We start from the raw sequence: 18,056 nt of genomic DNA on the forward strand, positions 1-18,056 counted from the left end.
TTTATAATTAAAAATATTATATTTCACACTCAAATTTTTAACTTATTAGTTGGTACATGATTTTTCTATTTAAAGCATAAAATTCAAATCTCCTTCTTTTAATTCTAATATATATATATATATTACATTTCTTACAGTGAGGATTAAAACACAAATAAGAAGGAAAACACCAACTAAGCAAAACATTAATTATTGATCATGGGTTTAAGTTTAGCTCAGATGGGCCAACTTTTGGGCCTTGACATATGTAAGTTTGTGGCTTAAATTGAGTCAATATTTGCCCTTTTTTTGGGTAACTATTAGAGGGGTTTTTTTTTGGGTATTATTTTGAGAACATTTCAGTTTTAAAATAGCACCACCTGTGAGTAAATTATTGCAAGCAATACCAAAACAAAATTTCTAGAAAATTCGTCTACCAAAATTTTCTTTTATTTGTTATTATTATTTGTTTATTTTGGAAAAATAAAGATTTTATTTGGTTTAAATTTTTATTTGTTCTAAAATGTTTATAAAAAAATAAAAATAATTGAACAAAATACTAAAAGCAAATGAAAAAAATATTAATCAAATAGAGTTTTAAAATATGTTTTAAATGCTACACATTTCGACTAGTATAATCATTGACACTAATCGATTAAATAAAATAAAAAAGGAAAACAAGAGACATCTTCGGTCTATGTTTAGTGTATGTGATATTATAAGTTGATTGAACGAACTAAGTTTTAGGCCCAATAAGTTTGGAACAGGGTTCGCCCACCGTCGGTCCATTCGGTGAGGACCAGACTTCTGTTTTCTCTAATTTGAATTGAATCTATCACGGTAATGGTCCATTTCAATTTTCAGCTACTAATGTTTGCATCACCTCTAATGTTTAGTTATTTATTAAGATTAACCCAATCATAATATTCTATTTTACATATGTTCCAGCCATTAAATTTTTTAATTAAATTAACTTAGAATTTGAAAACATCATATGCACTCAATCGTGATAGGTTACGTTGTTAAGTAGTGATTTCCCATGACTAAATCACATCATTTAGCTATTGAATTATTCAATTTCAAAGTTAATAGGTTTAAAATAAACAATTGTATAAAATTCAAAGTAAATAATAAAATATTTTTACGTGTGATTTTAGAAGAAGAAAATCAAATTTCTAACTATAAAAATAAAATAAAATAGAAGATATCCTCATGGCTGATTGGATACGTGGATTACGTCGAATCACGCATTGGATTGCACGTGGTGATATGTGGCAGGAAGGTTCTCTTCGATTCAGGTGTTTGGCTAACGGGAACCACAAATTCTATTCATACTAATCAACGGGCGTTATCTATCCCAACTCTCCACCTTGTTTCTCCTGTTCTCTCTTGGGCCACAATATTTTGCCTTTCCTTTTTTGTTTTTTTGTTCTGTGAAAACGACTGGTGGGCGGCAAAAAACCAAGGGGTTGGAAATAAATATCTTTATGGTGAAAGGAATATTTTTTATTTTATTATTACTCTCAGCTTTTTAATTTCATATTTATATCTTTTCACTTACTTTTACCTTTTTATTTTTAAATTTTGCATTACATAAAATAAATCTGTCTTCCAATAAAATAAAAAAAGGTTGCCTCTTACAAAATAAACAGACTACTCATTTTTACTTTTATTTCTTGAGAACAAGATAAGAAAATTCAAAAAATTAATAAATAATTAAAAACGTAGAAAAAATATAAATTTAATTAGAAAAATTAACTAAAAAGTGAAAATAAAAAATGGTTATTATCAGGTGTCCCCACCCTTGAGAAATGTACATTATTTTCTTTGTTGGATGTTCATTTTCAATGAGCCTGATGGGTACCTTTGTTTAAGCTAAAAAAAGAAAGAGAGAGAAAGTCAGTTTAAAATTTCCAATTTTTTTCTTAATTAGAGTTTTCATTTTTCATTACCATTAGACAACCAAAAAAATTAAATACTTATTCATATTTTAAACATCATAATATAAAAAATTAAATACTCATTCAAAAATTAATACTTAAAAACAATAAATTATCAAACTAAAAATAAAATATTTAATAAACAAAATTAACTTAAAAACTGAAAAGGTTGCTATAGGTGTCCCCATCCTTGAGAATTTACATCATTTCCTTGGCAGATTTTCATTTTCAATGAGTATGATGTTCTTGATGTGTGTATATTTATTTTGAAAAAAAAAGAAAAAGCCAAAAAAAAGAGAACATTTTTTTAATAATTTGTTTTATTTTTAAAATTAAAGATTTTCATTTCCTTTTTGGATGGACAACAAACAACTAGAAAAGGTCCCTCCTTCACCAATCTCTCTCTCTAGTCTCTGTCCTGGGCTTAGAGTTTCTCTTCCATTCTCTCTCACTGAGAAACTCTCCATTGCCCTGCTTTCAGAAATCCCCCATCCCTTTTTCCTTACATTTTTCCCACACTTTCCTTCACTTTCCCACCACCCAGACATGGGCCTTTCCACAAAACTCCACCGTTTAGACCTTCGTTCCACATTCTTCACCTCTTTTCGCCCCTCTTTCACCCCGAATTCCTCATCTCTTATCTCCCCAAAGACCCTTAAATTTAGACCCACTAAAATAACTGCCCAGGTTTCCACTCTCAGCGTTGAAACCTCTGTTAAAGACCCTCAAAACGACATCGAGTCATTGTTTTCCACCAACACAGTCGAAGAAGTTGATCGAAAACGCGCCAACAAGCAGTCCAACACCGGCTCTTCGGGTATTTCCTCCGGTGTAAAGCTCGAAAACATAAGCAAGAGCTATAAAGGAGTAACGGTTTTGAAAAATGTGAGTTGGGAAGTGAAAAAAGGCGAGAAAGTTGGATTGGTTGGAGTAAACGGAGCTGGGAAAACGACGCAGATGAGAATGATAGCGGGGCTAGAAGAACCTGATTCGGGGAATGTTATAAAGGCGAAACCAAACATGAAAGTTGCGTTTTTGAGCCAAGAATTTGAGGTTTCGATGAGTAGGACGGTGAGGGAGGAGTTTACGAGTGCTTTTAAAGAGGAAATGGAGATTGCAGACAGGTTAGAGAGGGTTCAAAAGGCGATTGAAGGGGCCACCGAGGATTTGGAGTTGATGGGAAGGCTTTTGGATGAGTTTGATTTGTTGCAGAGGCGAGCTCAGGCTGTGGATTTGGATGAGGTTGATGCTAAGGTTAGTAAGTTGATGCCAGAGCTCGGGTTTTCCCCCGAGGATTCGGATAGGTTGGTCGCGAGTTTTAGTAGCGGGTGGCAGATGAGGATGTCACTTGGCAAGATTTTATTGCAGGTAAAGTTATTATTTTGATGCATATCTTGGTGTAAAATTGTTCTATTGATAGTTTCATTGATGGTTTCTATTTCGTTTTGTTAAGAAAAAGTTGGGGCAATGAATTTCTTGAGCCGTACTATGAGCGATAAAGGGATATAGAAGTTTCCTGGTAGGATTTCAAGGAGATTGCCACTATATTTGATCACTATATATTAATAGTAACGTTCAAAATGAGATTGTTTACTTTTGAAGAAGTGATAGTTGTGATTGGAGATATAGAAGTTTCCTGGTAGGATTGCAAGGAGATTGCCACTATATTTGATCACTATATATTAATAGCAATGTTCAAAATGAGATTGTTTACTTTTGAAGAAGTGATAGTTGTGATTGGAGGTTGGCTTCTAATTTTGACTATTCGCAGCGAAAATGACTTTGGCACTTGTTGTCTATAAGTTTTAAATTTTAAATTGACTGACAAAATATTTAGCTTGTATGCATTTTTTATTCTGTTGTGGTTAGTTGTTAATTCATGGTTCATGTGTGTGACATGTAGCAGAATACATGGGCATTGCTTGCTGATTGTTGATGTAAATGTAAATTTGCAGGAGCCTGATTTGTTGCTTTTGGATGAGCCTACAAATCACCTTGACCTTGATACAATTGAGTGGTTTGAAGGATATCTCAACAAGCAAGAAGTGCCAATGGTCATTATATCCCATGATAGAGCTTTTCTAGATCAGTTGTGTACAAAGATAGTGGAGACTGATATGGGTGTTTCCAGGACATTTGAGGGTAATTATTCTCAGTATGTTGAAGCAAAGGCAGCATGGGTTGAAAACCAGTATGCTGCATGGGAGAAGCAGCAGAAGGAAATTGAGCAGACAAAAGACTTGATAAACAGATTAGGTGCAGGAGCAAATTCTGGCCGTGCTTCTTCTGCTGAAAAGGTATGTATGTAGGCATTCAGTTCTGAAATGTATTCCATTTCATCTTTGACGAATGCTAGCTGCCCTCTTTAGTCATTTTTCAGTGATGGCAGATGTATAATTTTACTTCATTTTATGTTATTTACTAAATATGCGTATATTGATGATAAAATTACTACCTGATTGTCAAACCTGCTTGACCTGCGGTATTCTTTCAAATGAATGACCTAGGTTTTCATCATCTTTTAGTAAATCATAGATGATTTTGCTCTATACAACTAATTAAATAATGAAGTGAGTTACCTCGCATCTGGGTTTTGTTTGTGTAACTTCAACCAGAATGTAAAACACCATCCATATTGAAAGATGGTACGGTGGGTATCGTTTTCTTTTCCCTTTATTTTAAGTGGATTAATATGGATTTTTAGGTTAATTATGATTCATTAGAACTTGTAGAAATTCAGTTGTAGTTTTATATCATTTAACCAAGGTTATTTGATATCTTATACCACAAGAATTTCATTTCTAGGTACAATTTCTTCTTTTTTTCATCAAAGGTTTTCATCTCTTTTATCAGATCGAGTGTTTCTTTTTCTATTCTGGATCATAAATGATCCACAATTTGGATTGCATGATGCGTATAAAATTTGTGAGGATCGAACCTACGCATTTTTCTTGATATGATGGTTAGAAGAGTTTCTTTGGTTTAACAGTATGGATAGTGGCATACCTGTATATCACTTGGTTGGCTTTTCTTTTCTTTTATCTACTTCTTCCATTTTATTTATTTCACAAAAACTACTTCTCTTAGATAGCCTCATGAATATTCTATCTTCCCGAAATTTCTTCTCAATACTACCATTGGAACCTTGCTTAGTGAAATAAAATCCTTGCTGCCTGAACTTTTCGTCTTTTCTTTTGATTTTGATGGTGGTTGCTACTTCAGATAGTTACAGGTTCCTCAGACTTTTGTGTTTGTACTGAGATTCATTCTTTAAGCTCTAATATGCTTTTGCATATTTATTTTTCTGGTTACTTAAATTCTCCTCTTTCTGACTGGTAACAGAAGCTGGAGAGACTTCAAGAAGAGGGTCAAATAGAGAAGCCATTTCAGCGGAAACAAATGAAGATAAGGTTCCCTGAGCGTGGAAGAAGTGGCAGATCTGTTATTACTGTTAAGAATATGGAATTTGGTTATGAGGGTGAGGTAAGTTGAGATGATTATTGATTGATGGTGTAATTATTTTTTTAATCTTCTCATTTATGACAAAAAATTGGATTTTGTATCAGTTGCTATTTAACAGGGCGAATCTTACAATTGAAAGGGGAGAGAAAATTGCCATTATTGGTCCAAACGGTTGTGGAAAGAGTACCTTACTGAAACTGATAATGGGTTTAGAGAAGCCAAGAGGAGGTGAAGTGGTACTTGGGGAGCATAACGTTCTACCAAATTATTTTGAGCAGAATCAGGTATTTGGCCTCTTTGTATAATATTATTTGTATTTGAGGTACTTCTGATCTTGCTGCTTAGTTGCTGAGCTCCCCTTTTGAGCTAACAAAGTGCAAACTGCTGACTGAATTTAATCAACTTTTCTTTCAGGCTGAGGCTCTTGATTTGGATAAAACAGTGCTGCAGACAGTGGAAGAAGTGGCAGAAGACTGGAGAATTGATGATATTAAGGGACTCCTAGGTCGTTGCAACTTCAAAGCTGATATGCTCGAGAGAAAGGTTTCCCTTTTGAGTGGTGGTGAGAAGGTAATTACACTCTACATTGCATTTTATATTTTGAGTACTCTTTTTGCTTTTATGGATCTCAGTCAAAAATTTTGTTTTGTGCTTTTAATCTTTCATTATTAACTCCAGTGTTTCTGAGTATTTAGCTTAATGTTAAGTGCATGTATCCCCCTGTTCAAAGAGCTGGTTCTAGTTCCTCTTTCCCTTCAAATTACAAAAAAAAAAAAAAAAAGAGAAGAAAATCCAGTGTTTCGGGGGCAGCCTATTCTAATGGGTTCATAATAGTACATTGATTTTAATTCATTACCTGCTGGGTTTAGGGTACTTTAGTTAAAGTTTGTAGATGGCCTGATGCATATTGAATTCAAATGTTTAACGTTATATGAGCTAATGAATATATAAGTAAGAATATGCTTCTCTTTAGTGTCTCATGGTCTGCATGCCTGATACTTCTTGTTCTTAAGCGTAGAAACTTGTGGTTTGTGAATTGATGGCTCTTGCATGTTGTTTATCATGTCCTAGTGCACTGGCATGTTTATTAGATACTACTCTGTATTATATTTCCATTTTGTTTTGAAGGCATGAATTTGATTGTTGTATTTTCTTGTTACATTTAGGCGCGTCTTGCTTTTTGCAAATTCATGGTAAAACCATCAACATTGCTAGTTTTGGATGAACCAACCAATCACCTGGATATACCTTCAAAAGAAATGCTGGAGGTTTGGTTTTTTCTTACCTTTCTCTATACTCCATTTGATTTTTACAACTCAATAGTTCAGCATTTAGCTTTGTCACTGATTAATTCTGCAATTTCTCATTATTCTATTAGGAGGCGATCAGAGAATACAGCGGCACTGTCATTACTGTTTCTCATGACCGATACTTTATTAGGCAAATTGTTAACAGAGTAGTGGAAGTAAAAGGTGGACATTTGCAGGACTACGTAGGTGATTACAATGTGAGTATGACTTTCTTGGTTGAACCCTACTCATCCTTTCCGATTACTGCATGGAATGTCTTCTTGCATAGCTCTTATTACCAATCCCTTCCCCTCCCAAACTCTTTATTTTCTTTACCTATTTGTTGTCTGGGATATATTAACTCAACTGGAATGTTAACTTTGTTTGGCTTATAATCTGGCAAAAAACTAAAAATTTTCTTTTCATTGATGTGTTTATTCAGACGCTTGTTTGCTAAGTTTATTGGTGGTCTTTTACCTGAAATATGCTGTTCATCGAATCTTTCTTCTCTGATTCCTGATTAACTGTTTGTTCCAATTCAAATGGACAGTATTATCTAGAGAAAAACCTTGAGGCGAGGGCTAAGGAGCTGGAGCGTGAGGCGGAGCTTGAAGAGAATGCTCCCAAAGTGAAAGCCAAATCCAAGATGTCAAAGGTAAGCAATACTCTTGTGATTCCTAGCTTTCAAAATTGGAGAGGTTATTGTCGCATGGTTTACAGAACCTTAGCTAATGAATTCTGTATCCCTCGGTTTGACAGGCGGAGAAGGAAGCTCGAAAGAAACAGAAAATGCAGGCCTTTCAAGCTGCTAAACAGAAGTCGAAAGGGCTGAAGAATTCCAAGAGATGGAAATGAAATATTCCATCTATACAGGAAATTGATTAAGAATGACCATTTGTTAAACCAATTTTACAGTGTAAAGTGCCTAGGATGTGAATGACCACCGGCACCATCTGTATATAATGTTGATAGAAATACAGTTCTAAATGGAAGCTCTTACACGAGTTATGGTAGAGTTGAGTTCTCACTTCTTGCTTCCTGGCCATAGCACTGCATGCTTCCTTAAAAATGTAATGCAGGGTGAAATTGAACTGAAAAGTGAAAACTGCTTATGGCAGCCTCTCTTGATGCTTAAAAAGGGAAAACAAAGAAGGAAAAAAAAAATCCATGGCCATGCATGCTGTAAACAAATACTAGTATTTCTTTAACTTTCTCTCCAAAAATTAAGGTAGATGTGAATTGTCCAGGCTTGACTGAATCATTGTTAGCATCTTTTATTAAAGAAAAGTTGGGCTTTAAAAATCTGAATGTATTTGTTAAGATGATAAACTGAAGAAATTTATCAGTATTTGTAATTATTCATGTTTTGAATGAATTTATCTAAAAATTATTTATTCTTTTGATTGGGGAAAAAGGGTTTCTAACTTGAGTAAGGAAAAGATATATATTTTAATTCATTGGTAATTATTGAGTGAATTTGAGACTTTTGTTTAAGCATAATAAGGGATTTATACTTAATGCATTGATTATGTATATTTTGTATACAATGTCATCTTATCAAATGGTATTATCTCATTAATAAAAAAAATTAAAAATTTTTAAGAACTTAAATTTAAATATTAAAATTTTTTAATATTTAATTAAATAAAAAATAATTTTTTTCTCTCTCTCCAGCCACATCACATCATTCTTTAATTATTTTTTTATACATCTCTTTTAAACTCCATCTTCTTCTCCCTTCTTCCTCAATTAAAATTAAAAATTAAAATATTTTTGCTTTTCCTCAAGACCTCTTTTACCTTCTTTTCTTGTTCTTAAGTTAACATTCCAACTTAAATTTTAATGAGGAGATTTTCTTCTTGTTGAGAGAAAGAGAGAGAACAAGTGCTAGAAGTAATTTTTTTGATTAGTTAGCATTGGAATTAGAAAGGTGGACATTTAGTTGATCTGACCATCTATTATGATAAAATAATCATTCATTAAGTTGTGACTGGATTATCTTCGAGAGTGATATTAGTCTTGAAAAAATTATCACAATTTCTATTAAAATTTTAATTTAATATTAAATTGATGTTAATTAATTATTTTTATTATTTTTGTTATTTAACTGCATTATAACCCTAAATCAAACTTAAAAAGGAAAATCCTAATTTATTTATTTAAAAAAATTGATTATCACATTATAACTTTAAATCAAATATAAAAATTACTTAAAAAATACATCACTAAAAGTCAACAAATACATGCAATCAACAAGTACAAATTGTCTTGAAATCTCTTGTGGTTAAACAATTTTAGCAAATCTAATTTTAATAGAAAAAGAAGAGAAAAAGGAGATAATGGAGAGATATAAAATGGAGCAGAGCAATCAAATAACTTGCGAGGGAGTTAAAAGAGAGAAAAAAGAATTTTTTTTATTTTTTATTTAATTATTAAAATTTTTTATATTTACATTTCTCAATATATTTTTAGTTTTATATAATTAATAAATGACAGTGTATGAAAACAATCTACTGTCCCTGCATCAACTAAATTCATAGACGCTGCGAACAAAACGCCAAAACGCGGTAGTTCAGCATCTTCCATTAAATCCATATTTCCTCCATCAAAACCAAAACACCCCCGACCCCTGTTGGAGACTTTAAAAAAGAGAACTGGAGAAAAGCAAGCGAAGCATTCGCCGTTTGTGCAGAACGTTGAGCCACCGCTCCTTGAAATTTCCCAAACAAAAACACCCAACCTTAAAAACAAGCATCCCATTTGACAAGGAAGGTTTTTTTTTTAAAAAAAAATTTAATTATTGCTTAGAGTTACAGGTATGCCCAGAGGTTTTCTCAAAGGCGTCACTGGTTTTCTTGGGAAATAATTGAATTACTCAGTTTTTTTTTTTTGTATTGTTTAATCATGTTTATGTTGTGGCACAGCTGTTATGAGTGAAGTGGTGCTAGGCTTGCCAGGGCCATGGGCTGAGCATTATCGTGAGCCCTCTGATCATTACACTACGAAAATTGGTGGACTTCCTGTAATTCTCTTTCTCTTTTCATCTTTATATGGTTTCCATTGTTGTTGGTTATGTTTTTATTATGAATTGTATAAGTTACTCATCACTTTGTTTTAACAGGACTGGCCTCTCCCTGTAGAGGCTTTAAACCCCAGTCTTATGCACTGCACTAAATGTGGAAGTAAACTGTGTCTTGTTGCTCAGGTTTTGTCTTTTTTTACACTCTTATATTTAAACTCTAACGCTTTTTTCTTCATATTGTTGCGAAAGTTTCAAAATGGGAATTATATAATTGGTATATAATATAAATTTCTTAAATTTCTCTCCCAGGTTTATGCTCCAGTTTCAAGTGAAACTTTAAAGATAGAAGAGCGTCTTCTTCTTGTTTTTGGTTGTGTGACACCAACTTGTGATAGCACTCCTCTCAGGTTCTTACTCTGAATTGTTTTTTTGACCATTGATTTGAAAATGAAATGTAATTCTTTAACTGTACGTGTTATGTTCTTTTAGTACAATAATAGTAACTAGAAGTATACTTTTTGGATGAAATATGACTATATAGTTGGCGAGCTCTTCGAATTCAGAAAGTGGAAAATGATGCAAAAGAATTTTCGTCCACTGCTACTCAGGAAAAAGTTCCCGCAGCTGCATCTCCAGTTTCTGTTTCAAAAACTAACTGGTGGCAGAAGTTGGGTGATAAGGATGACGAAGATGTGGATCTGGAGGATTTGAGTAAAGCATTTTCTGAAGTAGCAAGCTTGACTTCTCAACCCAAGAAGACGAATAGCAACCGGAATTCTGAGACTGCTGTGAAGCATCCTTCGCCTTCAACTGCACAGACAAGAGGGATAGATACTGATACACCTGGTGATTGCCCTTTTTGTTAATGTGTTGCTCCTCAAAATTCCTTTATGTATATATCGTATGTGATACTTTTATTCTGTGCAATCTATTTTGTTCCCAAGTGCCATTAGTGTTAACAAGTCGCATGATAACCAAGTTGTTCCCTGCTTTGCTGCAAACAATGATTGTCATTCTTTCTGTTTGATATGGAAAGTCGTAACTGATTTCCTTATACTTTCTGGTCTGTAGAGTTGAAATAGCTTCAAATTGACTTCTAAATTTCTTACTCGTATTGTTTCTATACTAATTTTGTTGTGTTTAAAGGCTTGTGCTTGACTCATTTTGTTCCTTTATTGCAGTGATGCCTTGCTTCTACATTTATAGTCAGACAGAACCGTCATCAAAGAATTTTGCTTCTATGTGTTCAAATTACACGTCAATTTCTGTCAAGGAGAAAGAAGGTCATGTTGATGATCATGGACAAGAAGAAACTTGGGAAGCTGAAAATTATGAATATGATAAAGCTTTGTCTGCTGACCGGACTTACCTCAAGTTCAAGAAACAATTGGATGCATCTCCAGAGCAGTGTTTCAGGTCATTGAGGGTTATTTGTTGAATGCCTATGCTGACAGATTTGTTGAATACCTTGCTTAGACTGGCAAATATGTACTTCCTCCCATTTCTGTACCATCACTAGGACTTTATGCTAAGTTGATAAGGCATGGATGGAATGATCATTTTGTTCCTTGTTATATTTTCGTGATTTCATCATTGGTAGGACCTGGTTAATCTCCAAAAATTCATTAAAGGTGGAATAATAAGTGTACCAAAGGGAAACAATGGAGGAACAATCAACAAGATATCTGCAGGAACATTTATTTAGTTAGCATTGATTCTTCTAGTAATTTGAGTTAGGCACTGTTACTCTCAATATCAATCTCCCACTGCAAGTCAAAGGAGTTAAAAAATGGCGAAATGATAGTGATATTTTTTTTTAGCTTCTTGATACATTAATAAAGTTTCTCAATGTCCTTTATATTCTCAGATATGCATTTGGAGGGGAGCCTCTTCTGGCTGCAGCAGAGGTGGGAGATGCTGGGAAGTGTAGGCTTTGCGGTGCTTCAAGGCACTTTGAGATGCAGCTTATGCCCCCATTAATATATTTTCTTCAAGAAGAAGCTGATGCTTGTCATAAAGCTTCTCTAGAGAACTGGCATTGGCTGATGCTTGCTGTCTATACTTGTTCCAAGGTGAGTTGTTAACTCTTTGATTACTCTAAGCGACAACATATCCTGTGAGGAAGAGGGGAATGACGCATGGGTGGAATTGAGTCCTTTTAATGACCCTTTCCACTTTTTGTTCTCCCTCTCTGGCCCTCGCCTCTAAAATTAGAAAAAAAACAAAAGAAAAAATGGCTTGTTTTGATTGTTACCATTGATGTTCCAAATCAATGAATCTGTTTCACCTGAAATGACCATATTGTTAAGGAAGTGCTGATTTCTCAATTTTAGTGCAATTGTTCCTGTACGTTCTAATCTGATAATTGTTCCTTAGGTGTTAAGCTTTAAAAACTTACAGTTCAAGGCATCCTGCTTGTGTAGAACCTGGCACTTGTACATTTCTTTTTCCTTAGTTTGGGTGAAGAAGGCTTCCATCTTGTGTTAACCATTGTGTCATATGTATCTTTACAGAGCTGTTCCAAGCCATTTGATAAAGAGAAGTCCAACAGTGGCGATTGGTTTGTGGTGGAGGAGACCATTATCGTGCAATTTGAGAAACCCTTAAATGAGTCTGCTCAACGCTATTTCTCATGATTTATTACGATGAGCGACTATTTAAGTGTGAATTATCTATTGTAATATACAGAGATAGTCAACATTATACATCGCTTATAAGGGTCCCGGGATTTTGCTCATATAGAGGATAGTTTGTCAAATTTTTGTGACCTTGACAAGTTTCTAATAAAACTCTAGTGTATCTGTTTTTCAGGAAGACAATTATATCCAGAACGGTTCTTTGAAATGTTATATTGTCTTTCAAGAAAGTGTTCTCTGTTAATTTTCGTAGCCTGTGACGTATCATGTCACGGTATCAATGAAAAATCATTAATCCCACATCAAAATGGATGTCATGGTCGCAATATAAGGTCATGAATTTCACATTTAAGAAAGATGTGTTGGTCGCAACAAAGAGTTATGAATCTCATATAGATAATGTATTAGAGTGAGATTGGATATTTAAAAATTCACATCATTTTCAATCTATAAAAAATCAATGGATCAAAACAGATAATATATTATAAGTTGGTGTTAATTGTAACAGTTGGTACTAGAGCATGCTCTGGGTACTAACAATGTGCCATTAAGGATAATGAATTTTTATTAAAGTGGAAACGATGTCATGTTAATAGAGAGTCATGAATCTCACTATCGTAAAGTAAATGAGTTAAAACAGATAATATTTTATAAATTAATATGAACCATGATACACTGGCATGTTAAGGACTGTTAAAATTTGTAAAATTATGTTTGCTTAGATGGTAGATATTGACTAATCTCTCTGCTACTGTTAACATTATGGTTCTTCTTTGCCTTAGTTTAAATTATTTTGTTCAGACTGGTTAGCTGAACCAGTTAGCATATCCTATGTACTTTGTTCGCATAGCATTAAATTCCAGAGGGATAATAGTTTGTTTTCGCTCAAAAATTTCCAGTTGTGAGTTTGTTTGAGAGAAGGTATCAAGCTTACAGATAATAGAGAAAAGCATTGGCAAAAATCGTTTCTTGTTTGTTGCTACACAGTCACAGCACAAAGTAGCCCACTTTACTTGCTTGGGCACGGGATTATAAGATTCCAGACATTCGTAGAAAGTGAAAATTATTTCAACTTAATAGATTGCTGTGCTTGAAATCTGTGAAATGGAGTTAAATAGTTTAAAAATTTATGCTTTCTAAGATTTGAAGAATTAAACAGATTGGGATTATTGCTCAAAGAAAACAAAAGTTGAAGAAATAAAAATTCTTCCATATCCTTCACTCTATCAAGGGGTGAGGAGACCCTGGTCACGTCTCTCCTTTTGCCCAGCCTTACCACAAGGAGTCATCAGCTTTGGACTGGCTGAATTATTGTGATTGTGAGCAAGACTACCACCCGTTAGAATCTCAGAGTAAAACCAGTCAAGTATAAATATCATCGTCTCACCAGAAAGCTTAGCTGAAGCCGTTTATTTTAACATATGATTGACATATACCTTAAAGGCACAATTACAAAATATAGAAATCTACCGCTTAAAATCATTTGGCATACCAAGGTCCAAGGTCAATGCAAAACTGGTTGTACCACACAATCTTAAATACTGTTGACAGGGCAGGTAAAAATGTAATGGTTCCGACAGAATTTGCTGGGTTAGGGACAGGACATTCAAGTTCTAACATTCCTTCTTAATTGCCTAGCATCGTGAGCCAGTTCAAATACAGTCAGCTAGGGTGGGTAGATATTAGACATATGGTGGCCATTATTCAAATTTCTTGATCAGGGACAGATCGTTTAACATTCTCTCAATGGCATCATCATCATGAGCCCGTCCTTTAGTCTGCATTACAAAGACAATTTGTTACTAGGGGCTAGAGGAACATCAACAATTTATCTTAATTTTTTGGAACTTCTCACTAAAAAGGCAAGATACCCAAATAGAATTCTAGAAATCAAATTGTCCTTTAAACATTTGGAGAGCTGTGACAGCATCTGATGGGTCTTTTTCCCTGTGTTGTTGTATCAGAGCGTACGTGTGTATAAAAGAGAAAGAGAAGCCAATAAAAATCCCTATACTTATGTGCTAGACAACGCATGTGAAAAAGGATATACAATCTAAAGAGTATCTGATGAGTCTCTTTTCATATTTACAACAGTAGACAGAGAGTGGCCAAATAGATCTTTCCCAAAATTATTTGGTACAAATGCATGTGAAGAAGGATGAACAATCAATTTGAATTTGTAGATCACCCTATGACAATTCAAACAATGAAAAGAAACATGGATGCAAAAGAGGTAAGTTACAGAATAAAGTGTGCCAAAATAATTTTACCTTGATGGAAGGCACCATAGCAATAGCTTCCTCCACTGTTTCAGGACACAGGTTGCCAAGAACACAAAGCTGCATGAGTAGCACAATGTGAAGAGTCTTTCAACATGATAATAAACAACCTAAATCTAAGTTTGCTGCTTTATCGAGTATACAGACCCTCACCTCGAATTCAGCTAACTGATATCTACTTAGAATTCTGAACGTCCGTTAAGGTTCACATTAAAGAGGCATGTTAAAGATTTAAAGAATGTCATAAGAGGAAATGGTATTTGTAGAGAAAGCAACACCATCTGCCTTTTTCAGATCCCAGAGAAGTAAATCACAATATGTTCAAGATTCCCTTCAACCAAGGTCAGCTGAAGGTAGCTAACACCTAAGTCCCACAGTATATTGACGCAAACAAAACAAGATAGCAGACAGGGTCCTAGCTGTGATAAATTCCCAAAAGATAGTAATTGATAGAAGCCACGGACTGCCAACAAAGCTTGCATAGAGGAGTAAAAATATATGCGCACATATGCTTAAAAAAAAGTCTGTTCATCATTCAAAACTTTAGAGGATACTCTCGAACTTGTCTAACAGCATCGGGATTCTTATAACGGCTAAAGCGCTTTACATACTGCAGTGACTTCTCAAATACCCTGTGAAACAAACACAAAAAATAATCATTTGCCACATCAAGTGAGTGGAAAAATAGCAATTAAGGCATGCAAATTTTTTCAAATACCACATCCCATCAGACAATCCATCTTATACAGTTAGGTTCCATTTGGTGCACAATTATGGCTATGATAGGATAGAATAAAATTTATAAGTAAATTGCCTTTGTTTTATCTTATTCTGGTGCATTCATAAGAAAAGTGCAGTCAGTTTATCCTACATAAACCTAGGATTATCCAACTCTCTCCCTCTAATAGGATTATATAATCACTATCCAATATTATCTAATCCAACTAACTTTCTGATTGTTCTATTAAAAGACTAGTGACAATGAAAAATAAAGCAACGTAATAAGAAGCCATATCCTATCCAATTCTATCACATGCACCAAACAAACCCTCAGGCTAGCTGCTAAAAACAACAAAATTCATAATCCTGAAGACAATGTTAGAACAGTTAGACAAATAAAATAATTCTACGAAGCATAAAGTTTTATCCCCAGGTCCAAAATTTATGTCTAAAAAGCAGCTAATCTTCTTTTAAAATCATGTCGGTTAAATAAACAGAACCCCGTAAGCCAATTAAACTGAGATCATCAAATATGAGAAAAGACCCAAGAAACAATTAACTGCGATTATGATACTCACTGGGAAACTTGATTCATGGGATCCTCAGACATCTGCTGAAGCTGCTCATACTTATGCTCAAGAATTAAAGCCACTTCACAATTCATCAAACATTTAGCCTTCAAAAACTCTATAAAGAACAAAAATTTAACCCTTTAGCTTGTGGGTTTGAATAATTTTAATCACTTATGTCTAAAGAAAAGGCGAAAAAAATATAGAAAAACGGTTTACCTTCCCCAATTTTGAGCTCCGCAGCGTTTTCTTCTTCCTCCCCAGACATAATTAGAAAGCGAGGGCCCTATCTGAAAGCAATTTCATTTTACGATATCATATAAAAAAGCGCAAAGATCGAAGCATTAGCAGTTTTAAATTTCCTTACTTCTTACCCTACTTGATGTCGATGAGATGAGATGAGATCAGAGCAGCAGGCACCTAAATTTGCTTTCGAGTTTTGTTTCTTAAAACTAAAAATTTATGTCCTATAACCTATAATATTAATGTGTTAATAGTAACAATAATAACCGAAGGCCCTTTGGTTTTTGGGCTTTGATTCCCCAGCCAACTGACCCCACCCCACACCTCTCTCTTTTTTTTATTTAATAATTTCAAATATTAAGTAAAACAGCATATAGATTATATAATTTATTAATAATCACGTTTAATATTATCACAAAATATCTAAATAATATGATGTACAGTTTTATAAATAATAATTAATTAATTATTATTAATCAAAATATTATTTATCATATTTGATATTAATATGATATATTAATATATTATAAAAAATAACAACGTGACATATTCAATAACCATACAATATTTATATTTTAATAACTACTTCAGTGTCGTTTTCTTTTTTATCTTATCATATGCTTAACCATTTACCATTTTTAACTCTATAGAATTTCGACATTAGCCTTTGACTATAAATTCATTCAAAAAACATAATCATGTGTCTTTTTTATTATATCTCATGAGAGTGCAATAATTGATTAGTTGCTTGAAAGATGATTATGCCAATGGTTGGTTACATTAAAGTTATGAATATTTTTTTCCCAAGTTAATCGCCTTGAAGTTATAGGAGATTAGGAGCATTTATTACTATTAACTGTTATATTGTCTTATGTCAATATAAAAATGCTTTTTGATGTTATATTTTTGTACATCTTAATATAATAAAATTATCGGATTAATTTTAAAGATTGTACTTATGAATAAATAAATATATTCTAAAAATAAATCTTTTCCTTAAATTTATTCAATAAAATTTTGCAGATAAAATAAGGACAAAAAATGTAGTGTAATTTTGATAAAAAAGTGAAAGAGGGACAGCAAGGTAGCATGTATTACCCAAGGGCATTGATCATATCAGTGTGGCAGTTATAAATACTTTTGGCTATTATAATGATTAGGTTATGTTTAAGTGTTGTTTTTATTATTTATTATTTTTTTAAAAAAATAAAAAATAATATCATAATTGATTTAAAATGAACATATAATTAAAATATAACAAAATTAATCTATATAAACATAAAATTGTATATTTTGTGATTATTATTATTATTATTATTATTATTATTATTATTATTATTATAATATATTTCGTATAAATTTTCAAAAAATATATTTTTCTGCTTTTAGAAGAAAAGACAAAAGGAAAAGGCCAAAACACCAATGAAACAAAATCTAAATACAAATCAGCGTCATAACAGCGTTTGTCGGAAAAAAAGTAGTCGAAAATTAGAAGAAGGTTGAAACGTGTTGCACCCGTGGCATTTATGAAGACAAATAGTGGCGTTTTACTCGATCTTCGTCGCAGTTTCCCTCTCCCTTCATTTAATCAAGCACTTTGGAGGGTGTTTGTAGGGTACGAATGTGAAACGTAAAAGCAAGGGGAAAAAATGGTTGGGGATCTTTCTAGCTTGTATTTGATCAAATTCCTGAATGAAAAAGGGAATCTGTTTTTGATAGAAACAGATAAAATTATATCAAGTACAACAACATTGGATTCAAACCAAATTTACTAACATGACAGAGGCATACTTCCTCCAGCTTTGCCTCATGTCTACATAGCAAATACCATAAGAGAAGACACACAAACATCTTAGCAAACATAGATGTTCTTAGATAAATAACCAGGAAGCTAGATGATTATTTTAAATTATTTAT

The 18,056-nt window shown here is 33.3% G+C and overlaps 3 protein-coding genes across 6 annotated transcripts; 2 read left to right on the forward strand and 1 right to left on the reverse strand.

The window, feature by feature from the left end:
• Nucleotides 1-2,304: 2,304 nt before the first annotated feature.
• Nucleotides 2,305-7,697, forward strand: ABCF5 (general control non-repressible 5). Its single transcript, XM_021418845.1, has 9 exons — nt 2,305-3,287; nt 3,875-4,216; nt 5,262-5,402; nt 5,486-5,665; nt 5,796-5,951; nt 6,548-6,649; nt 6,760-6,888; nt 7,221-7,325; nt 7,430-7,697. Exons 1-9 carry the CDS (start codon nt 2,466-2,468, stop codon nt 7,523-7,525), a joined length of 2,073 nt encoding a protein of 690 aa, XP_021274520.1. The 5' UTR covers nt 2,305-2,465; the 3' UTR covers nt 7,526-7,697.
• Nucleotides 7,698-9,193: 1,496 nt separating this feature from the next.
• LOC110409492 (programmed cell death 2 C-terminal domain-containing protein) lies at nt 9,194-12,511 on the forward strand. The gene is made up of 8 exons (XM_021418847.2): nt 9,194-9,486; nt 9,595-9,692; nt 9,792-9,875; nt 10,002-10,099; nt 10,234-10,538; nt 10,874-11,108; nt 11,560-11,764; nt 12,206-12,511. Exons 2-8 carry the CDS (start codon nt 9,600-9,602, stop codon nt 12,326-12,328), a joined length of 1,143 nt encoding a protein of 380 aa, XP_021274522.1. The 5' UTR covers nt 9,194-9,486; nt 9,595-9,599; the 3' UTR covers nt 12,329-12,511.
• A 1,200-nt stretch (nt 12,512-13,711) lies between these two features.
• Nucleotides 13,712-16,389, reverse strand: NRPB4 (RNA polymerase II, Rpb4, core protein). Of its 4 annotated transcripts, none has more exons than XM_021418854.2 (7): nt 16,271-16,389; nt 16,116-16,186; nt 15,906-16,014; nt 15,162-15,239; nt 14,761-14,794; nt 14,599-14,667; nt 13,712-14,106 (listed from the first exon to the last, which is right to left on the reverse strand). In XM_021418854.2, exons 2-7 carry the CDS (start codon nt 16,162-16,164, stop codon nt 14,029-14,031), a joined length of 417 nt encoding a protein of 138 aa, XP_021274529.1. In that variant the 5' UTR covers nt 16,165-16,186; nt 16,271-16,389; the 3' UTR covers nt 13,712-14,028. The 4 variants fall into 4 exon arrangements, with proteins under 4 accessions (XP_021274529.1, XP_021274530.1, XP_021274531.1 ...); XM_021418855.2 differs by having other exon boundaries at nt 16,264-16,376; XM_021418856.2 differs by having other exon boundaries at nt 16,116-16,182; nt 16,271-16,336.
• Nucleotides 16,390-18,056: the final 1,667 nt, after the last annotated feature.

Source organism: Theobroma umbraticum, unplaced genomic scaffold (genome assembly GCF_002168275.2).
Source record: "Theobroma umbraticum cultivar Fairchild unplaced genomic scaffold, ASM216827v3 scaffold_44.0, whole genome shotgun sequence".
NCBI lineage: Eukaryota > Viridiplantae > Streptophyta > Magnoliopsida > Malvales > Malvaceae > Theobroma > Theobroma umbraticum.